This window comes from Silene latifolia, chromosome Y, assembly GCF_048544455.1.
Source record: "Silene latifolia isolate original U9 population chromosome Y, ASM4854445v1, whole genome shotgun sequence".
Classification (NCBI taxonomy): domain Eukaryota; kingdom Viridiplantae; phylum Streptophyta; class Magnoliopsida; order Caryophyllales; family Caryophyllaceae; genus Silene; species Silene latifolia.
This window is the reverse complement of record NC_133538.1, coordinates 40,593,101-40,618,126: the sequence shown is the minus strand read 5'-3', so window position 1 is coordinate 40,618,126 and position 25,026 is coordinate 40,593,101. Positions and strand designations below refer to the sequence as shown.

The following is a 25,026-nucleotide window of genomic DNA, read 5'->3' as shown; positions in this document are numbered from 1 at the left end:
GGTCTCTACAGCTGTGTCAAAAAGCCTCTTCTATAAAACCTCCTCCCTCGACGCAAGGAACTCAACGGTATAACCAACGACGAGATCTGACCTTCCAAACTCCGGGTATTGCTAATAATGCGATTAGGATGAAGGACTTGCTTGCTTTCTCTCTTAAACAGTAATTTAGGTTTTGCAAAAGTGATTTAGAATAATGACGACAAACCTTATATACCTTAATCGCATAATTAACAAAACCCGAGAAAACTCCCCGTAAAACCGGCTACTCGATCGAGTACCCAAGTTACTCGATCGAGTACCCCAGCTACTCGATCGAGTACCCAACAGGCCAGAAACTATTTTAAAACACAACTCACCCTTACTCGACAGAGTAAGGCCTACTCGATAGAGTACCCCAAGACTTATAAATACGGAGTATTACAGTCTTCTCTCCTTAAAAGAACTTCGTCCCCGAAGTTCAATCCATACATAAAAACAACCATACTAACTCGGTCAAGACGCAACAAAGCTACTAAGAACTCAAAACAAAACCCCAACTTACAGAACATGAAACCATGAACTCTTAACACCAACTCTACCAACTATTCCTACCTCCACACCTCGCTCACGATGTCGTATCAACTACATCAGAAACCCTCCCGACACTAACTCCATACATAACCAACTACATAAACATCAAACGAAATGTTACATTCTACCACCCTTAAAAGGAACTTCGTCCTCGAAGTTTACTCACACTCATAACCTCATCATCCAACTGTCAACACTATCGAAGTATTCTCGCATTCCTAACATCGAACTACTACAAGCACGTCCATGACCTTTTAACACTATCAACCACAACATATACAAATCCATATCTTATGCTACACCAACACTCTACTTCCAAATATACTACCATATGTACAACCATCAAAATCTCTTTTATCGCATCCTACTCCTCTTAAGATAAATGTTACGTCCTCGTAACTCACTAATACTAAATCCTAGATATATCTTTTCATTATCCTCATCACCACCGCATGTCAAAGATAACTACCTAGAACCTAAACACTCGCCATGCACATATCCAAGGCTCTCTTACTTAAACAACTCTCATACTTCACTTCACTCGTCACACCACCTAACCTATACCACAAAATCCTTAACTTAATCCAAAACTTCACTTGTTCCCTATTACCGCAATATGACACACCTCTCTATATAAACTACATAAAACTCTTATCGTCAAAAGCATAACTCACGATCCACACTTGTTACGTACACTCACACTAGATCCTCAAGTTCTTTTCTTTATTACCGCAAAACTCATACAAAACTTAACATGGCACTAATTCCCGACACCCTACACTCTTTGTCCCAAAATCGATTATGAACCACTGCAGCATCCGGATCAATACAACACATGTTCCACCGATCACTTACCATGACTATGTCTAAAGCCTCATCTTAAAACAAGATCAAAAGTACTATAACAACTTCTGACGACTGTGTCCCATCAACAGAATGTCACTATACCATGACAACAACGAAAACATATACAACTCTCTTCATATCATACTCTACTCTCATACCAAAATCGAATCGGTAAGAAACATCAATAAACAAGACAACAACTGTCTATCTCGCACCAACCGAAACTCGCAGGAGCAACATCAAACAAAACAACAATCTATGTATAACTGGTATGTACTTTCGAAACTCGAATTATAAACATCCTGCCTACTCCTCCACATCCGGTGACGGCATCACAACACCGCCACCAATAGCCACACCGCAGTGCGAAAATACCCGCATCACAACACTAAATATCGTGCCCGGATCACCACCCGAGGCACCACAACCACACCGATAGACATCACAACTGCATACAATTCCCATAAACACTGACTCAGCATAACTTCTCAGACAAGAAAAATTTACTCAAATCCACTTTATTAAGTCACCACGCAACATATTATATGGATACACAAATAAGCATCTCATGAACATCATCTCTACCATTTCACGGAATACACATGTGTTATTAATACACATAAAATTATAACTAGCCATGTCAATTAATCAAATTATTACCTTTTTGGATATCATTCAATTAAGTTACCGTGCCCAACATATATATTACAGAACATTCATAAAACAACTTTATAATTATCACACCATACCACTTCTTGTGAGGTCAGAACCTCACACAAACATTTACACATAGCATAGACCCGTAATCACAATCAACTAGTCAATCCTGACCACGTAAGTTACCACTCGATAAAGGTTACCTGTCGCCCGAGTTTAACTCATATGCCCCTCATAACATATTCCCCCATTCGCACAACCATCACTTCCTGCCAAATATAACCATACCTTTACTATTCAACGATTAGCATCCGCCTCATCTAACCACATCTTATACCCTCTCACAATCATACACAACAATCAGGTCCCTACCAAATCAGCCTCTTTAGAATTGCTACCTTTCTAATATACCATCACTCTTAACCACTAGTGATAACACCACAATGCCACCACTGCTCGTATATCAAACTTCTTACACTCATATCAAAATAACATGGTTTTTCTCCTATTTTTGGTTAACATTCCAAATAACGAACATCAAACCCATCCACAAAATTACCTCAACATTATTCCCAATACTATCTTAATTGCATCATCATCTAACTCTCCACCAAAAATCTCGTATCGTGCAAATACTCCACCAACTTCATACTCCCTTAATTCCTCTAAACTCATGATTAATCATGTTGTCCTGACACTTCTGTATATAACCATTAACTTACTTACTCTTAACAGTATCATACATCTCGACGATTCCTTACTTTTATGTCACATAACTCCGGTGAACATTTTTCTCAACTTACTTTTATCCTTCTTTTCTCTTTATACTCAACAATACCATCTAATAGTTCAACTCCTTATTACTTCTATCTAATTCTTTAGTGCTCCGGTTACCTTCTCATTCCACCAAAGCTCAAATCCCATTATTTCATGTCGATATCATCTCACTCTTTCTTACCATGGATCTTCTCTTATTATGTTATCGCTCACACTTGTCACTAACCTATCCATAAAATCAACGTTCACTGTTTAAACAACTTTATTTCATGCCGTTAAATGCCCAAAGAAATCACACGTAGTTTCACCTCTTAATAAACCAAATCTCCCAAACTCACTCACTGTCTACAAATCCACCTCGCAACATGTCTCCATAAAGTTCACTATATACCACTCTTCTCAACCTCTTTAAAACGAACTTTCACTACATAAATTCCTGACCCACACGACTCCTAACCATCTCACTCCATAATTCTTTACACATCTCAAGTTGCCACTATCCAAACCTTCCTTTCAATCTTTTCATTCTCACGTTCCTTAGACCCACATCATCCCTTACCCACTTTCACTTACTTTCACATCACTCAATTTCGCGAATAAATCACTCACCACGTCTCACCAAAACTTGCACCATGCCTCAATCAACTCATCAATATTCTTTTTCTTTTTCCACTTCTCAACACAACCACATATAGCTCATCTCCTCCCACCAAACTCATACTCACCATAAGGTGCCACTCACCACCCCATAAGATTGGGTAACTTACGTATCAAGACCAACTTACATGTAAAACAATGCATAAAGAAGTAAAATAACAACTTTGAATTAAACATAATATGCAACGAATGTCAAAAGATAAGCATATGACCCAAAACAGGGGTCACTAGATCGAGTATCGGCCACTCGATCGAGTAAGTGACTTACTCGATCGAGTAGGTGAAGATCAGAAGCACGTAAAACAAATCACCATGGCTACTCGATTGAGTAACTAACGTACTCGATCGAGTGCCCCCTTACTCGATCGAGTACCAAGGATACTCGATCGAGTACCCCAATTCTCAAAGCGACCAGTTTTCAGTAAAGCAGTCATAACTCACTCATTTCTTGGTCGTTTTGGGCGTGTGACCTATCGTTAGAATCGTAAAAGGACAAGCTATCACCTCCAATTGAAATCACATCAAAATCATTTATGCATCTTAATTTATAACAGTTTAAAGACAACTTTGCTGTAATCAGACGACATAACTATTTGATTTTTACTTCGAAACAGCTTAAACAACAACCAAGCAAACAAAACCAGTTCAAACTCATAAAACCAGTATTCATAATCATATGTTACTATTTTCAAAAGCCAAACAACAACATTCATCATGCACATAATTTATCTAACTTGCCAATTATGACTTACCCACATGTTTTTATTCTATCACTTTTCGTAAACAAAATCACAAATACACGACATCAAGTCCCCTATTCACATGTTACTAGCATAACAACATTATAAAATAACTTCCATTATATAACATGCTTAATCAGGAACCATGTTATCACACCACGATGATTCATCTTTTCCCACTAATTCATCCATCATACCACATATTTACCCACCATATTCGTTCAACATATTCACCCAAAGACATGTTCAATTCACACTCCCAACCTTCAGTACTTTTACTCAACACGACAACAACAACATGTATACTTACACATCGCTTTATATATATATATATATATATATATATATATATATATATATATATATATATATATATATATATATATATATATATATATATAGACAAAACACTTTTCCTTACATAATTATAACATGCCAAATTACACGTATCAATCATTATACTTTCATGCTTTACAATCAACCAACATATAATTCACGTCATCATCATCAATTCATGCAACATACTACTACATAGATACACACAGCACACAATATGCACATAACGATCCCGACACATATCCCATGGTGACCGGTTCAAAATTGTAGGGCGAGTTCGCGACTTTAGGACGTCTCCCAAGTCTTTACATTAGCTCCTACAACCTTTACCCCGGGTTCATTTTAATTGACTCCCTAGATTCATTAGATTCATTGGTTACAGGTTTCAGGATCGTCGCTCTGATACCATTTGTAACACCCCATACTCCAAGTGCCTTACCGGGACCACTCAGGTATAAGGATGCTACCATCTCGGTTACCCGAGGCATGATAATCATAAGACAATGAAGAAACATACTTTATTAAATAAGTTTTAGCGATTACATAACAAAACCAACCGTAAGCAAAATACAACAGTTCTCCAACTATAAACCAACTGAAAGGAACTGTCCTAACAAACACAGCGGAAGACTAAAGACTCAGATATGTGATGACTCCATCCCCAGCTAGATCCCACGCGTATCCAAGATATACCTGCCAAGCAATCGCTCACCACCCCGAATGGATCACCACAATTTTTAAAACATTTAAACGGGTCAAGACTAATCACACAATTCACTAAATATATATACAATAAGATAAACAGAACGAACTTTTAATCACACATACACAACCAACCAACTCCAATCATCTCAATCACTGATCGTCCACTTTGGACCAGCCCACGCCATGGGGGACCCTGTACCCACCAAATCCCCGCTCCACATAGTGAGCGATAACCCTGTCCATTAATGTGCACATCCCCTTCCGTGGCGGGTTCCACGAAGGGCGAAACTAGGGCGTGAAGTCACTCCCGCAAGTGACTCCACTCAGCCGAGAACGCATCTCGAGAACCATAGGCAACCAATCACAATCACAATATCAACAACCGTCTGAATCTATCAACAGTGTACAATCACAATCGCAGCCGTCACAATACAATTACTATATCAAACAATCAATCTCAACACATCAACAATCATCCCATTATGGGACTAATACTGAGTAGGAAATCCTACCTGGAAAGCACAATTATTAGACGGTCTCTACAGCTGTGTCAAAAAGCCTCTTCTACAAAACCTCCTCCCTCGACGCAAGGAACTCAACGGTATAACCAACGACGAGATCTGACCTTCCAAACTCCGGGTATTGCTAATAATGCGATTAGGATGAAGGACTTGCTTGCTTTCTCTCTTAAACAGTAATTTAGGTTTTGCAAAAGTGATTTAGAATAATGACGACAAACCTTATATACCTTAATCGCATAATTAACAAAACCCGAGAAAACTCCTCAGTAAAATGGGGCAGGCTACTCGATCGAGTACCCAAGTTACTCGATCGAGTACCCCCCTACTCGATCGAGTACTCCAGCTACTCGATCGAGTACCCAACAGGTCAGAAACTATTTTAAAACACAACTCACCCTTACTCGACAGAGTAAGGCCTACTCGATAGAGTACCCCAAGACTTATAAATACGGAGTATTACAGTTTACCAGTCCTATCCTCAATCATCATAACCCTATTTTCATTCCTTCTTTTTTTGAGCACTCCATGGAAATAAGAGCTATTAGTATCCCCCTGCTGCATCCAATGTATTTTAGATTTTTGATCCAAGAAACTGTCCCTAGCCTCAGTCAGCTCCCTCAAATTTTTAGAAGCCTCAAACTCCTCAGTTATAAGGGATACATTAGAGGGATCCTTTCCTATCATACCCTGCAATTCAGCTACTCTACTCTGCTTAATAGATGTTTCAGTCTCAATGTCACTAAACTTCTCTCTATTCAATGCTTTCAGAGCAGGCTTCAAGAGCTTCAAGTTTTTTGTCACCCTGAAAAGAGGTGTGCCTTGGATAGTATGACTCCAACACCTTTTGATGATAGGCACAAAATCCTTAGGAGCACCCCACATATTATAATATTTGAAGCTTTTGGGTTTTTGGATCTGCATTGAGCTACAAATCAAGCAGGGAGTATGATCCATCATGCGCTCAGGGAGGAAATTAGCATATAGCTCAGGAAAATGATCACTCCAAGCCTTATTTATCATAAACTTATCAAGCCTACTGTAAATCCTATCCACAGGCTGCTGCTTATTATTCCAGGTGAACAAAGAGCCAGTAGCCTGAATGTCCACTACTTCACAGTCATCAATGCAACTTCTGAAAGGTTCAATCTCAACATTGGTAGTATTGCCTCCCACTCTCTCGATGGTGACAACACACAATTGAAGTCACCGGCCATGGCCCAAGGACCATCAGCTTGACCAGCAAACCTTCTTAAGTGATCCCACAGAGGAGTCCTCTGTTGAATACCATTAAAAGCATATATCATTGTAAAATAGAAGGTACTTCTGCTCACCAATGCCTCAACTTTCATATGGATGAATTGAGCATTGTATTCAATAAATTGAATTCTGAAAACCTTAGGATCCCAAAGAATCCATATTCTCCCATTATTGTGGTACCCATTATTAGGTGAAATACACCAGTTATTGAAATTATTTACAACTTTACTAATCGCCTTGCTCTTTATTTTTGTTTCTAACAAACCAAATAACCCAACACCCTTATTTTGCATGAAAAAATTAATAAACTTTTACTTATTCACTCTATTCATTCCTCTCACATTCCAAAATCCTATTTTATCCATTAAGTAAAAGAGGAGAGTTAGTGCGACCATTACCAATATCAGTACCATTCTTTTTTGAGGGAGATGTCAGTATTTCTTTGTAAGAATGAGCGCCAAAAGTATCAGCACTATATCCACTCCTGTCTCCTTCCTGTCTATGCATTCTGACTAATCTTTTGCGTGAGGTTACAAACCCAGTCACCATCTGAGTGTTTGTCTTAGTCAGAGGCGAGTGCCCTCGTGGTTGTCTTGCAATCGAATTTGGTTGTTGTACCCAACAGTTTGCTTTACTCTCCATATCTGTTTAACTGGTTTTTTTCCAGCATCTCCCTGATTTCCTTTTCTACAATGCTCCATCTCATGCCCCATGCCTTGGCATTTCTTACACTTGACAGGTCTCCACTTCTTACTCTATATCAACCCTTATGATCAGACCTTTTTCATCCTTAAAAGCAATCTGTGCAGGCAACTCTTGGTCCACCATCAGTTCTACCATAACACGTGCATACCCCAACCTTGTCCTTTCCTCAGTGGCTGCATCACATTTAATGTACTTCCCAAGTAACCAGCTATTTTAGGTAATCCTTTACCCCAAAATTTTAGGGGTAATTTATGGATTTGAACCCAAGCAGGGACTGATTTCACATCATCCTTTGTCATTTCCATGTCCCTAGTCCAAGCCTTAACAATCATTGGTTTATTGTAAAAAAGATAGTGCCCTGAACTCATGACTTTCTCTTTCATTTCCATTGTTTTAAACCTAACCAAAAAAATACCATTGGGCATGAACGAAATTTTGTCAATATTAAACTTCGTCCAAATCCGTCTTATGAAACCTTCTACCACCTCCCACGACGGATTTGCTCCCAGAATAAACCAAACCACCGCCTGACTCCAATATTCAATTTCCTCTTCAACATCCTCCAATTGTAACTGTAACATGTCATCAGTCTCTGTTTTTTATTCTTCCTCGCTAACAAGAGGACTCTGTTCTGCTGTCTCCTGAACAACTTCCTCATCCTCCTCATTCTCAATGTCATCTTCATCACATTCTTCTTCCTCTTCATCCGTTTCAACTACTAATTCTGGGATGCCATTAATCTCATTAATATCTTTTGTCTTACGTTCCTCATCAACATCTGGTCCTGCCCTAGTTTCATTCGGAACCGACTTTTCCATATCTTCATGATTTGAATCTTCTACTGCCAAGGACTTTGCCCCCGGAACACTCTTTCCTCTTAGCATCATCTCCCTTTGTCTTTGCAGATTGGATTTCCTAGCCATAGGCTCGAAAATCGAAGGCGGCTATTCTCTCTCTAGTTTTCCATCATTTTTCTCTCTAGAGGTATTTGTAAAAATACTACCTTACATTAATTTTTTTTATTTTTAACTACCTTTATTTTCTTTATTTTTGGTTAATAACTACCTGTGCCAAGATTCTAGACATATTTGGTCAATTTTACAGCATTATCTCACGAGTCTTTTCTTACTTTATTCTTACGTAGGTCCGATTTCAGGAAGTCAAAGATGTATTTACACTTAACTTTAGTGAATATTTGTAGGTGTTATTGACATATGTAAACATAACTTTTGCTTGTCTGAAGTTAAAATACAGTTTGGTCGTAGTTGCTAATTGTTGTTTGATGTCAACAAAGCCATGTGAGATACATTAATGTCACTAAACTGACCAAATCTCATCATATTTTCAGCACAGGTAGTTAATGACCAAAAATAAAGAAAATTAAAAGCAATAAAAATAATACTCCCTTTGACTTTTAATTTTCTTCCCGTTTCTCTAATATATGTGAGGAGTATTATAATGAAATGGGAAGAAAACAACAAGTCGAAGCCGGAGGGAGTATAAGTTAGTCTTTTTACAAATACCCTAAATATAAGCTAGTTTTTGACAAAAAAATCCTTACTATATAAACCTAAGTATTTTTCTCAAGAAATACCCGACCCACCCGCATACACTCCACACTCCCTCATTATTAGCTTCCACTCTTTTCTCCCAAAACCCTAATTCTCACAGTTATTCTCCATAAACGCCCAAATCTCTCTCACATCCACACAATTATTCTAACCATGGCGATCGATTTTGATGAAAGGGCAGCTGCCCTCGGCATTGATCTATCCCAGGTTAATTGGGATTCAATCAAATTACCACCAGGAGAGGATTTCGGCATTAAAAGGTTTCATATTTACTTGTTGTAATTCAATTTGTTGGTATTTTAATCTAATTACCCAGTTTTTAATCCGATTATGACGTGTTTTATTGCAGCGATGATGAGGATCTTAGGGAAGAAGAAGTTGAATTCGAACAGGGGTTTGGGAACATTGTTGTTGTTGATAATTTACCCCAAGTTTTGCCTGAGAAGTTTGATAAACTTGAGGCTGTTATTCGTAAGATTTACAGTCAAATGGGTGTTATCAAAGAGAACGGATTCTGGATGCCAGTTGATGAGAAAACTGGCAAATCACTTGGTTATTGTTTTATTGAATTTAATACTCCTCAGGTAACAACTCTATAGTTTAGGGTTTGTTAATATTTTGGGTGGATATGTGTATAATATGATGATTTTGTTGATGGGTATTGAATATATATGTGTTTAGGTTCATGAGAATTGTGAAGTTGTGTTCTTTAGATTATGAATGATTATAATGATGATGAATATTTATTTGATAAAAGAGATTTTATGATTATAGGTGAATTATAGCGTTCTCTTGGTATTATAGTGGTTTCTTAATTTAGGGTTAGATGTTCTTAGCTTGAAATTATAGTGTTTTCTTAATATTTTAGGTGGAAATATGTATACAATATGTTGATTTTGATGACGAGTCTTGAAGAAACGTTTGTTTAATTTAATGTGAATCATTAATTTGTGTCCTTTTGATTATGGATGAATCATGTTGATGATCATTGTTTTTTGAAAGACATTTTATGAAATTTGATGGATATTATTTTGATGAAATTTAATGTGAATTGTGAAGTTCTGTCCCCTCAGGTAACCTTTTATTGAACTCTTTAATTTAGTGTTGACTGTTTTAGTTCGAATTTATAGTGTTTTCTTATGATTTTGCTAATGGGTCTTCAAGAAACAATGTGTTCAATTTGGATTGAACTGTAAGGTTATGTTCTTCAGATTATGAATGATTTATGATGATAATGATATTTGTTTGATGAAAGGGATTTTGTGATTATGGATTGGAGTTTTCTATGGTTTTTTGGTATGATATTTGTCTTAACTCTTTTCGGAGGTGGCTTGGTGATTTATATATAGAATTTGGTTTTTGACTTTCTGTGTATAAAAGGCGAGGAAATGTTTTCTGAGTGTGGTCCCGAATTTGGATTGTGCCCTATGTGTGGTATCACTGGTATGGTTTGTAGCTGCGTTTGCAACATATTTATGGTGGAATGTGTGTTTGGTTTATGATTTTAGGAAGCTGAACTTGCAAAGGAAAAGACGCATGGATACAGGCTCGACAAGGCCCATTTATTTGCTGTGAATTTGTTCGAAGATATCGAGAAGTATATGAAAGTTCCTGATGAGTGGGCGGCGCTAGAAATGCAGCCATACAAACCAACTGTAATTTTAATGCTTGAGTTTGATTCTTTTTGCTGTTGTTTGAAGATGTCATGGTTACTTTATCTCCTTGTACATTTGTATTCTGGTCAAGTAGTTACATTCATTGCTCTTGGCTGAAGTAGTAGTATTATTAGCCCTCCCTCTCTATCTCAGACTTCTTTGTTGTGGTTGGACCTAATGATTTCTTTTTATCCACATGCTATTTGTTATCTACGGCGATTGTACTTTTTCAATCAAAGTGATAAGTGACTTGTTTGTTATATATTAGTATGTTTTCTGAGAAAGCACATATACTTAGGGTTTTGGTACTTGTAATGACTTCTGTATAGTTTCATCAAGGGATGTACCAATTGGTCGTAGAGGTTGATTTCTGGTAGGTGGAAAGCAAATTTGTGCTTGTGATATAGGAACCAAAGATGTTTCTGAGCCACCAAATCATTGGCTATTTTATGGAATTCTAGGTGTAACTCACTGGTAGAAAGTATTTGATTCGTAAAGAAATGTAGATATGGAAAACACCTGTATAGTTGAGCTTTGGTATTGTGCACAGGAATTCATATGCAAGAGATTGTAGGCATTTGAATTTATCTTAATGAATTATATTTATAAATATCTTCGGGAATTGAGCTGTAAGTTTGCTCATTACTGATTTGGTTTGTTTCAGGAAAATTTGCAACGTTGGCTTACCGATGCCAAGGCTCGGGATCAGTTTGTTATCCGTGCGGGGCAAGACACGGAGGTTTTGTGGAACGATGCCAGGCAGTTGAAGCCTGATCTTGTTCACAAACGTTCTGTATGCATATCTTCATGTTCTTTATTTCATTTTCGTTAAAAGTTTGGTGCCCACGAACTTTTCCGGCACTGGCTCAGATTAGATTGTTAAACGGACGTGGTTGTTTTTTTCCTCTGTGTGTAGTTTTCATCAGATGTGTAATCCGTAATCTTGAAATTTCAGTTTTGGACCGACAGCTACGTGCAGTGGTCCCCTTTGGGCACTTACTTGGCTACAATCCACCGTCAAGGTGCTGCTGTTTGGGGTGGGGCCTCAACCTTTGACCGTTTAATGCGTTATATTCATCCACAGGTTAGTTGTCCAGCTAGCATATGTTGTATGTTTTGCATGGATGATTAAATATTGTTTTTTAATTTAAAATAGATGTCCTTGTTACTGCTACATGGTGGTATTTGCAGGTTAAGCTAATTGACTTTTCTCCTGGAGAGAAGTTTATTGTTACTTACAGCAGCCATGAACCAAGCAATCCTCGAGATACCCATGTAAGCTTATTTTACCACTCAGCCTTGCCAAATAGAGCATGATTTGGCAATGATTTTTTTACTTTTCAGTGGTTAATATTTGGAAAGTTTGTTGTCCTGTTTCTGATCTATTTTTTTGTGTTCTTACTAGAGGGTTGGGCTCAATATCTTTGATACAAGGACTGGAAAGGTGAAGCGAGATTTTAAAGGAAGTGCTGACGAGTTTGCAGTAGGAGGGGCAGGTGGTTTGACTGGGATCAGTTGGCCCATTTTCAAGTAATATTTTATTGACTTCATCTGCCTTGAGTGTATGATTGCTGTGACATTTGTTGTGCAAGTTTGCAACTATTTTGGTGGTTCCATCTATACGAGCAAGTATTTTTTGCGTTATTTGTCCATTGAATTTAGCCGAGTTCTGTTAGTTTCTTCTTTCTTTTTATTTATGTTGTTTAACTTTCATTTGTTATTCTTCTTTTTCCTTCACTGTTTTGCCGCTTATCAACAGTTTGTCTTAATGACTGCTTTGTTGTTTATAGATGGGCTGGTGGAAGGGATGATAAATATTTTGCTAGAATTGGGAAAAATGTCGTCTCGGTGTATGAAACAGAAACCTTTACTCTCATTGACAAGAAGTCCATAAAGGTGGAAAATGTTATGGACTTCAGTTGGTCTCCCACTGATTCGATTTTGGCACTTTTTGTTCCTGAGCTTGGTAACCAACCGGCAAAGGTATGGACCTTGTTCCTATTTACTTTCTTGTAAGCTAGCTGTCAGTATAGTGGTATTCTTCTAACTCAATAACTCCTGTAGATACAAAATTGTTCATCCAACTGCTCATAAAATTTCTATTCTCTACAGGTGAGTCTTTATCAGATCCCTAGCAAAGTGGAGATACGCCAAAAAAATCTTTTCAGTGTCAGTGATTGCAAAATGTATTGGCAAAGCAACGGAGAGTATCTTGCTGTTAAAGTCGATAGATACACCAAAACAAAGAAAAGCACATACACTGGATTTGAGCTTTTCCGGATCAAGGAACGTGACATACCTATTGAAGTTTTGGAACTTGAAAATAAAAATGACAAAATCATTGCTTTTGCTTGGGAACCCAAGGGCCACCGATTTGCAGTTATCCATGGTGATAACCCTAGGCCCGACGTAAGCTTCTACTCAATGAAGATGACTCACCATACAAGCAGAGTCTCTAAGCTCACGACTCTCAAAACAAAGCAAGCTAATGCTCTTTATTGGTCACCCGGTGGTCGTTATATAATATTAGCTGGATTGAAGGGTTTCAATGGGCAGTTGGAATTTTTCAATGTTGATGAGCTTGAAACAATGGGTACGGCTGAGCATTTCATGTGTACTGACATTGAATGGGATTCAACTGGGAGGTAATGATATGTTTTCACTTTTCAGTGTTCTAATAAGTATATTGTTTTTTCAGTTATCAGACAAGATTTCTAGGCTTCTGTAATGAATAATCTTGCTGTTGCTGACTTTCTGCCTTGTTTGTCCTTTTAGATATGTTGCGACTGTTGTCACTTCGGTCCACGAGATGGAGAATGGCTTCAACATTTGGTCTTTCAACGGGAAGCTGCTGTACAGAATAATGAAGGATCATTTCTTCCAGGTAAAATATAATTGACGCTTTTTTATATCTTTCTTTGAATGGAATGATCTTACCCAAGCACTATGTAGTTATGACACAGTTATATAAGATCGTAGGTGAACCCAACATTTCAACCTTGAACAATGACCTTATGTTGTCATTATATTATTAATGTAATATTTGTTACATGATATGCTTGTTCATTTAGCTGTCGGAAATCAGGTTGCCTTCTCTATTCCTTGTGTGTGTGTGCTTCTTTCGAGAAAGCATTCTCATAAGGATGTGTAGTTGCATTTTATCAATAGAGTTGTGATGTCATAAGGTCTATGAACTTGTGAAGGTAAGGTACTCTGTTCTACCCTTGTGGTTTATGGTTTCTGTCCAGATTACTTCTAGAACAGTTTGTTTTGGAAACATCACTCTTAAAACCAACTTCGGCTGTAGTTACTGTGGAAATGCTTCCTAGTTGGTGATAAACTCAAAGGTAATTAGTCTCAGATTGGCTAGTCTGAAATTGACCCACAAATGAGTCATCTGCGTTGGATCACTGCAGGTTCTGGTCATTTGGATACCCTGTTATTGGGTCCTTTGGTATGGGATGGTTTGTGTTCAGATTTCTTGGGGACATTGGTTATAGATAGTTAATCAGATTCTTTTGTCTGTGCTGTCACTCTCTGGCCGTGGCTTTTATGATTTTTTTGTTCAAAATTAGTCATCAAGTCTGGTGACTTTACTTGGGTTTCTTTTGGGTTAGGAATCCTGGTTTTTGCAACCAGTGTTGCTGTATCATCTAAAGTTTGGCTCACCATTGTGTTATTACAGTTTCAATGGCGCCCAAGGCCCCCAACCTTGTTAAGCCCTGAAAAGGAAGAGGAAATAGCAAAGAACATAAAGAAGTACAGTAAGAAGTACGAAGCTGAGGACCAGGATGTATCCTTGTTGTTGAGCGAGCAAGACCGCGAGAAGAGGCGACTGTTGAAGGAAGAATGGGAATCCTGGCTTCACCAATGGAACCAAAACCACGAAGCTGAGAGGTTGGAGAGGGAGAGACTGAGAGGCGGTGAAGCCAGTGAGGAGGAGGAGGAATATGAGGCAAAGGAAATAGAGTATGAGGAGGTCATTGATGTCAAAGAAGTTGTTTCCTTCGACTACGATCAATAATGACTTGACCTAATCTCCTCTATTTGACCAACTGTTGCTCCATATGATCATATTTGTTCACCCTTTTTCTTTGCTGTCTTTTGTTCCGTCTTTGTTCCAGTTGTAAGAAATTGGTTAACTAGAGTCACTCCAGTGGCACTTGCTTTTTACATTGACATCTGTATTGGATTTAAACCGTTTTCTTCTGTTCTGACACTTTCTTTTTATGGCGAAAGGGTAAATTGCAAGTTAAGTTTAGCGATAATTGCTAATAATGCTCATCCTTTTATAGTTTTATGCCCAACGTTTGTCTTTGGCTGTTTCAGATTCTGTAAATTGCGAATATTGTTATAATTTCATTACGACATTTCTTGAATTAGCAGCCTATTTTCTATTAACAAATCGAATTGCGTAAAAAGTAAAGTATACTTCTAGAAAGAAGATGGAATATTGTATGGAGTAATTTGTTACTTGTACTCTTGCAATATATTCTGTATATCTCGAGAATAATTGATTGATGAATGATATTCATGAGATTGATTTGAATTGTTATCCCCAGACTTGGTTATTTCAAATGCTTTCAAATCGTCGATGTATGTATGTATCCAAACCTCAACTAAATAACTCCGATATAAATTTCAAAAGACAGAAAAATTTCTTAAAAATTATATATAATGACTTGCGAAGTATTTTTCAGTAAAAAGAAGCGCATTATTCAACTACACTACTCAACACCATGTGAGGATTGAGGAGTCTCAAACTATCATCATTGAGAGATCGTCTCACATGAGAATTAGCGTTAAAACGAAAAGCTCTGAACTCTTAAGTCTTACACTGCAAATGCACAAGTAAAGAGAAATTAGAAAATATAATACTCACAACTTAAGTTACATCCGACTCGCAACTCCACTTCATTACGAAATTAAATGGGAGGAGGATAATTTTAAGTTCCTTGGTGAAGCAAGAGAAAAAGGAACATACATCGGATGTACTACTCTAACTTTTTGTTTTTTGAGCATATATGTATTTTTTTTGAGCTTATTACCTCAAACTTTATTTGTTTTTAAGCATATGTGTATTTTTTTTAGCATATTAAAGTTTATAAGTTAGATTTTAATATTTTTTCCGTCAAAACTAAAAGTTAACTAAACTTATATTTAATATTTTTGAGTTTTATTGTAATTTTTTAGAGCTTAGTTTTTAAGTGAATAAACTCAAAAACTTTATAGTGAAACTCAGAAACTTTAAAATAAAACTCAAAAACTTTATTATAATGTTCAAAAACTATAGAATTGGAGGAAGTACATCAGATGTATAATCCTCTTACTGGTGAAGCAAGCATATTTGGAGAGAAAATAAAGCGGTGGTTTTCCTTCTTTCAAGAATACACAAATGCTTAGAGAAACAAAGGCCGGTATACTTCATGTCTTCTCGGTCAAGTTTGAGTTGTACATCCCTTAATTTTAGGATTTGAAGATTCGGAAACTTGCCAAGCATATCGATGGAATTCGTTGACCAAATCAACGACTTTATAGTGAGCTTTTTAAGGCTTGGTGTAAGATCCCGCACTTCGGTGATTCCTTCAAATGACATTTTCAGCTTCTCTAAACGTGGTAAGAAATGAAAGAGATATATTAAAGATTGCAAAGGATTGTTTTCAAAGTTGAATAGTCCTAACTTGGTCAAGTGCCCATTTGTGACGAGGTTTTTGAAGGTTTCATTGGGAAAAATAGAGGAGAGGACGGATAGACAAAGCAAAGGTTGATTCGATGGTGAAACTCGAGAGGGAGGGAGTGTAGTTCGCCCCTGTAGGATCAACTGTTGCAGTCGTTGTTGCTTGAACAACCCTTTAGGCATGGTATAAGACGGGTTCCCGTGAACAAAAAGCACTTGCAAGTTCCAAAGCTCGAATATGGATGAGGGAAGAGTAGTATAAGGGACTCGAATTCTCAAGTACCTTAAATTCATGAGTTCACAGATGGCATCCGAGATCCAATATCTTCAATAATTTAAATTCGTTGCTCAAGAGTTTCCATTGAGACGATGATAAAGAGACAAAGATCTCGTAAGATATCGTGAATACGACATGTTTTAACACCGCCATCACTTCTTCTATAAGATTAACAAGATGATTTGAGAAATATATGAATTATATTATTATATGTTAATTACAATGAAAGAATACATCAGAATATATACTATTGCTAAGCTAGGGTTAATCCTAATTACTCCCTTCATTCAACTCAACTTTACATGTTTACTTTATCACGTTTGCCAACGCGACTTTTACGCGGTAAATATCTTCAGCTACGTATTTGCAAAAATTATAAAAGTTAGATATTTTTAATGTATTCTTAAAGACGAATCAAATAAGATCCCACATGAATATATTTTAACTTATGTATCGAGAGAAAATTGAATTTGAATGTCCGCTTGTGAATAGTGTGCAAAATAGAAACCTGCAAAGTGGAGTTGAATGGAGGGAGTATGTGGAAAGAAATAAGCTAGTGGTTACAAAAAGGATAAGAAGCTATACAAGATATGTGCACACTAAAAATACGGTACATACAACCAACTAATTACTAATATTAAGGAGTTGGTTTAGCATTCCCCCGCAAGACGGACTGTCCATTGAATAGGGCGATCTTGGATATTAAGCTATCAAACCGGGAACGAGGCAGAGGCTTTGTAAGAGCGTCGGCGAGTTGATCATTACCACTAATATGGGTCACACGGAGTATACCTGCTTGAACATGTTGTCTAACAAAATGAAAAGCCAATGCTATATGTTTCATTCTCGAATGAAATACGGGATTAGCGGCATAATGTGTTGCACTTAAATTAGCACAATAAATCACCGGTGGAGCCTTAAATTGAAACTCTAGCTCACTTAACAACGATTGGATCCACAAAATTTCCGATGTGGCAGCAGCCACAGCCCAAAATTCGGCCTCAGTAGAGGACATAGCCAGAGTTTTCTGCTTCTTAGATGCCCAGGCTATAGGATTGCGACCCAAATAAACAAGATAACCAGAAGTCGAGACATACTGATCCTTGTCACCAGCCCAATCAGCGTCACTAAAGGCATGTAGCTGTAAGGGAGTGTGACGGTGGAGCTGTAGTCCAAGATGCATCGTACCATGAAGGTAACGAAGTAACCGTTTTAATGCGGACCAGTGAGTTAATTGTGGTTGCTGCATGAATTGAGCTAGTCTATTGACCGAAAAAGAGACATCAGGACGCGTGAGTGAAAGATATTGCAAGCTTCCTACGATCGACCGATAGGTCGAGGCATCGCAGGGTGGTGTGTTTGTGTTAGACGTGAGAGGAGGGTGAAAAATCATGGGAGTAGTTGATGGTTTTGACGCAAGCATATCATGTTTGTGAAGGAGATCATAGATGTACTTTGTTTTGGATAGAAGGAGCCCATTGGAATTTGGGGTTACCTCTATTCAAAGAAAGTAGGAGAGGGAGCCTAGATTTTTAAGTGAGAACCGGGCAGCAAATTTAGTGATGAATGTGTCAAGTGTAGACGGAGAAGACCCAATGACAAGAATGTCGTCGAGTAGACGAGGACATAAATTATGTGAGAATTTTGTTTTAGAATAAAGAGGGAGGGATCAGCTATAGAGGCATGAAAGCCATAGCTAATCAAGTAGGACTTGAGTTCCGTGTACCAAGCTCTAGGAGCTTGCTTTAGACCATAGATGGCTTTTTGCAAGCGGCAAACATGAGACGGAGATTTGTCATTAACAAACCCCGGTGGCTGTGTCATATAAACTGTTCCATGTAAATGGCCTTGTAAGAAGGCATTATTAATATCTAATTGTCGAATAGCCAATTTTTGAGTAAGGGCAATTGAGAGAACTAACCGCATTGTGACGGGTTTAACGACTGGACTGAATGTATCGTAATATTCAATGCCCTGTCTTTGATGGAAGCCTTTGGCCACAAGACGAGCTTTGTACTTTTGGACCGAGTTATCCGGATTGTATTTAACCCGAAAAACCCATTTACAACCTACAACATTAGAAGCTTCACTTGACGGGACAAGAGACCAAGTATTATTGCGAATGAGAGCATTGTATTCCTCGAGCATAGCATCACGCCATTGTGGAGATGATAAAGCCTGTTTTGCCGTGGTGGATAGGGAATGGGTGTTAGCAGAGGTGGCTAAGTTTGCATATTTGGGGTTTGGTTTTCGTATGTTATTACTGGGACGAGTGACAGCACGAGGGATAGGTGGTGGGACTGATGTGGTCGAGTTGAGAGCACTGGTCGTGGCAGGTTCAACAGAATCAGTGGAGGGAGAGTGTGAAGTGTTAGGGTTCTGTTGTGGGGCCTGGTCAGAGGCGAGAGTAGGAGTGGCAGAGGCGGGTTGATAGGAAGAGGAGGGGGCCTGGTTTATGGAGGGAGGTGACGAGGCAGAGTGTAAGGGTGGGGTCAGGTCAGAGGAGGGAGGCTGATCAGCGGGTTAGGAGAGAAGGAGGATGATGGGAGGAAGATGATAGGAGGAGTACATCAGTCCGTGGCAGAGGGAGGATCGACATTTGAGGGAGAGGAGACCAACTTGGAATAAGGAAACACATGCTCGATGAAGCTAACATGACGAGATGTGTAAACCCGACCCGAGTTGGGTTCTAGACAAAGTTAAGCGCTTTGAGTTGTGGAATATCCTAAAAAGACACATGGCACGGACTTAGGATCGAGTTTATGAGAGGTGTAGGGTCTAAGCCATGGGTAGCATAGACAACCAACGGTGCGTAATTTAGAGTAATTTGGAGATGTTTGAAGGAGACGGTAATAGGGAGAGTCATTTTGTAAAGTTGGGCTAGGCATTCGATTTATGAGGTAAACTGCAGTGGCGAAAGCATTAGGCCAATATGTGGTCGGGAGATTAGCATGCGTGAGAAGGGAGAGTCCCGTTTCAACGATATGGCGGTGTCGGCGTTTCGCATATCCATTGTGTTCGGGAGTGTGAGGAGGTGAGGTTAGATGAGATATACCATATAAGATTAACAAGATGATTTGAGAAATGTATGAATTATATTATTATATGTTAATTACAATGAAAGAATACATCAGAATATATACTATTGCTAAGCTAGGGTTAATCCTAATTATGTGGAAAGAAATAAGCTAGTGGTTACAAAAAGGATAAGATGCTATACAATATATGTGCATGATAGGTGGTGAGCCGAAGTCGTATGCTCCCAAAAATAGTATTTATAACACTTAAAACCTCTAACTAAATGATAGTATATGGTAATAAGGATCGATCCACAGAGAAGGCGATGTAATTTATGTGAATTAAAGTATAGAAAACGGGTAACCAAAATGGGGGGATTTTAAACGATTGAGTAACTAAACAAGAGATTAAATAAACAGTTGAATGAAGAATAATAAATGTGAATTCATATGGTTTAAACGATCTCGGGGTAATAATTTCCACAAACTGATTATCAAATTGATCATAGACTAACAAGTTCCAATTGACTCTTGAGCAAACTATTGTGGGAACAATTTCCCAATTCCTTTGTAATATTATTTGACTCGAAACGCGATAATCAAATAACCTAATTATCAAACAACCTAAAACACGCGATTAAGTTTAATTTAATAACAGCATGAACGAATAAGGAACGATAGAAGTGACGACCAATAAAACACGCGATTATTAGTTCGAATCACGAGTTAATTCTCTCTTTAACCTAGATATGATGAAACGCATCTAATAACAAGGGTAAAGATTGTTACTTTATCTAGCGAGGTTGAACAATTACGAATTCATTCACTAGAATAACAATAGATTGATAATTGTGAAGATTAATTAGCTACTTTAATCTAAACATTCAACAACCATAAAATTAAAACAGAGAATTAACAATACTCAAGAGATAAAAGAAAGATGAATAATAGTCTCACAATTTGAATAAATCAGATGCTTCAAATCTTAATCCGAGATGAAAGGATTAGTTGCTCATGTCTTTCTTGCTAAAAATTAATTAGGGTTCTTGTTCTAATGATAATAGGTAACGATCAATGATAGAGTCTAACCAAGTACTTAACCTAATAATAATTATTCCTAAAAATAAAAATAAAAATAATTCGTAGCTGAAAGTTTGAAACAAAGGAAATAAAACACGTCTGAAGCTGTGACACGGGCGACCCGCACCTGGACCCGCGACCCGCGCCAATTCCTGTAAAAAGGCGTGTTGCTTTTTTTTCTCTTCTTCCGTCTTTCTCTGCTCAACAATGGGCTTTCCTCCTTGCTTGATTCATTCACCTGATGGGCCATAAGGGACAAAACCATATGCAAAAGATCCATCCATACAACATACTCCAATCCAAATAATACCCAAACTTCATTGATCCATAATCTCTTCTAATTATCCCAATATAGTACCAACAACTTAATAAGAGTATTAATGCAATTATTCCTCTAACAACCAATTTATACCATAGTTATTCGCATAATTCACGACTCTTAAACCCGTGCTAAATACTGCATATCAAACTTCCCCACGCTTAGACCTTTGCTCGTCCCCGAGGAAAACCCGGAAACAAACAATAGACATACCCAAGGTCCTAGAAGAGAAGCATGGAAGAAATCCGAACACAAATAACCACACAACATCTCTCACTCGCCCTCCTTATATCATCCCTCCAACATAATGACAAAGGTAAGTTCAACAAAGCTCCAGCATCCCAGCAAAACACGGCTCACACCGTCACCAACAAGCTTCACTTGGCAAGTACATATGTCTGCGCCCCTTATTTCTCCGACCTAGACAATAACAAAAATTCTCATGGCCACAAAAATGATCATGTCAACTCAACAACCAACCCAACATGTCTCAACAACATATTAACCACATGCCATGAAAAATTTCCTAGACGCCTCTACTCCTTAGCTAGCATACTACCAACAACCGCATCAGCAAGGTGCACCCAACAACAACGCACCGCAGTTCTCCTCACCTTAGCCACTAGTCCTACCCAAACACCCTTCTTTAGCACCCTTCTTATGACACCACATCAAAAATGTAAGAACTTAGTGTTTTTTTTTTTATTTTCCTATGTCTCTCATTTTGCCTAGAGCGCCCGCCCTTGCGGGTTTTCACTCTAGCTATTTCCTCACACTAACTCTCGTGGCACGCTTATCAATTTTTCATTTTGCCCGGAGCGCCCTTTCGGGTTTTCACTCCGTCCTCGGCCACTTTTCCCATTTTTGCCTAGGCGCCCTTTCGGGTTTTCACCTAGCCGGGTATTTCTCTTTTTTTTTTCTTTTTCTTTTTTTTTTTTCTTTTTTTTGTGTTTTTTTTTGTGTTTTTTTTTTTAAAAGATGATGATGAAAGAAAGTATGTAACAACAATTACAAGTAAAACGATATACACTGAGTGTAACTCCCTTCCCCACGCTTGAACGACACTTTGTCCTCAAATGTGTGAAAATAAGACAAAACAAAAAGAAGGAAAGGGAGCACCTCATAAGCTCAAGAAGGGGAAGATGAAGTAGCGCCACGTGAGTGAGCCTCACGTGCCGTTTTCCTAGCCAACCGGGCCTCCTTCCTAGCAGCTAGCTCAGCATATAATTCTGAAGAAGGCTCCACGTACTCTCCCGGGTACCTCTTCAAGTAAAACTGGTTCACACACCGGTTCATCTCAACACAAAGAAGAGAATTATCTAAACTCTCTTCTTGCATATCCTCCATCTTCTCCCTCCACTCACCCCACTTCTCGAAATCTGATGAAGTAGATGGACCGGCCGCCTCAAGAGGAGAAGACACAAATGGTGACACTCGTGGTAAAGCTCGCTCAGAATCTTCGAGCTCTACATCATGTGGAATGAAGAAATGGGCCGGAGTGGGTCCTAACGGCAGTGGCCGACCCTCTCCGCCTCTAGGTAACCGCAAGTAATAATGATGATCAGTGCCACGGGTCCATACATACCCTGCAAAATCAGCCACCCACACAACCATTTCACAGCTCTTCATCAACTCCAGACTAACCGAGGTCTCTCCTGCAACCACATCTTCAGGATCCTCAATTTCAAAGTGACGAGCAAGTAAGGTAACCATGCCCCCCAATGGAATATTTCCAGAAGCAGCCTTTTGGTGTTTCTCACACCCGGACAAAAAAATCTCCAGCCAATCCGGGTGGCTGTGACTCTCGGGCATCATTGCCCACAAATATTTTAAATCAGCTCGGGGAAGATGTGTTGGTTCACCCTTACATAAGAAGGTAGAAGTCAAAACTCTATGAATATAACGAAGGGCCGGATGTGGAATATCAGCATTTTTCTCACCCGCAGGACAGAATCCTGCTCCCCCCGTAATAGCCTTCCAAAAAACCTCTTGCTCTAGTGGGCTCAACTTTTTACACTCTCCATCTCCTTTCTCATCAATACCAAAAATCTCCCTTAACTCCTCATAATTCAATTCCCTCTCCTCGCCATGAAGATGAAAGGTGAACCTAGGCGGGTCATCATCTCTGTGTATTTGCAAAGTGGAGAGGAATTCTAAGGTAAACCTCCGGAAAGTGGGCACTTTGAGGTCACAGAAAGCTCCCAAACCAACCCGACCAAGCAACTCCTCCACTGCATCTTCAATCCCAAGCAATTCAGTGGCAAAGGGATCGACAAACTTAGTAGCCATAATAACCCTATCATACAAAATTCTCCACACTTTCTTATGCTCAACACTCAAATTTCCACACCCCATAAAATAAACAACCGATTTCTCTAACTTCTTATTACCCATAACAATAGTCAGCAACTCAACAACAATTTTTCAATTAACGAACTCAACTGTCAGCAATAACCCAACTCAAAGTTCAGCAACTAACCGACTCAAAGTCCGGAAATAAATAACTCAAATTTGGCAGCAATGACCGACACAAATTTTAGCAAAGTTTGACTTAAATATCAGCAAGAATCCATCTGAACTTTCAGTAAAACAGAACGATCTAATCCCAGCAAAAGACCAACGCAAATCTCAGCAGTTAGACGGACAATAATTGCAGCTAAAGACCGACTGAACTTGAGCAGGTAAGCCAACTTAACTTACAGCAATTAAACGACCCAAATTTGCAGCACTAAACCCACTAATTTCAGCATAAGACCGACTCAAATGTCAACAAAAGACCGTCTGAGCTTTCAGCAATTAATCCAACACAAATTTCAGTAATAAACCGTATGACGGACATAAATTTCAGCACTTAGACGGACACAAATTCAGCAATAAACAATTTCAGCGAGAGTGCGACGCAATGCACATCGACTAGACCGATACGAATTCAAAGAAGGGGTGAAAATCAAACAAACCTTGAACAAGAAGGTCCCGAAACAGACCCTAAGACCACTAAAATGAACCAAGTAACCCGAAAAATCGCCCCTTACTGCGTTTTTTTTTGTTCGCAATTAATCCCAATTTCTAGGGTTTGCAGTGGAATCGCGTTTTGTGTAATTGGAGCAGCAATTAGGGGTGTTTTTGGGGACGAATTTTTTATGTGTATGAAGGGAGAGTATGAGATAAGAATAACAATGGTGAATTGGGGAGTAGAAGGAGCAATAATGGTGAGGGAATTTGTGAAAGGTGAATGACGATGAAGGAAGAATTTTTGATGTAAACTTTTTTGATTTTTTTTAGGGTAGAATAAGGAAACAGGCGGGTCGCCTCTAGGACCACGGGCCGCAGCTCGGTCTTACTTTTTTCCTTATATCGTCCTTTTTTTTTTTTTTTTTTTTTGGAATAGACGGGATAGCATTTTTCGACCTGAGACAAAAACACACAATTAGTATAGAAAATGATTAAAAACGGTTGAAATAAATTAACTTGAAATTGAAAGAAAAACTAATAAACATAAATAAAACACGGGTTGCCTCCCGTAAGCGCTTTTGGTTATAGTCGTTTGCTCGACTTAGGGGCGATATTTAGTCTTCATAAATAGGCTCGTAGAGAGTCAAACTCTCCACCGTCTCAACTTGGAACCCCTCGTAGTAAGGCTTTAATCGTTGACCATTTAC

The 25,026-nt window shown here is 38.5% G+C and overlaps 1 protein-coding gene across 1 annotated transcript; it reads left to right on the top strand.

The window, feature by feature from the left end:
- Positions 1–9,330: 9,330 nt before the first annotated feature.
- Positions 9,331–15,275, top strand: LOC141627179 (eukaryotic translation initiation factor 3 subunit B-like). Its single transcript, XM_074440598.1, has 11 exons — positions 9,331–9,602; positions 9,692–9,926; positions 10,851–10,997; positions 11,662–11,790; positions 11,953–12,081; positions 12,189–12,272; positions 12,403–12,527; positions 12,788–12,980; positions 13,110–13,642; positions 13,773–13,881; positions 14,683–15,275. Exons 1-11 carry the CDS (start codon positions 9,496–9,498, stop codon positions 15,019–15,021), a joined length of 2,130 nt encoding a protein of 709 aa, XP_074296699.1. The 5' UTR covers positions 9,331–9,495; the 3' UTR covers positions 15,022–15,275.
- The last annotated feature ends 9,751 nt before the right edge of the window (positions 15,276–25,026 follow it).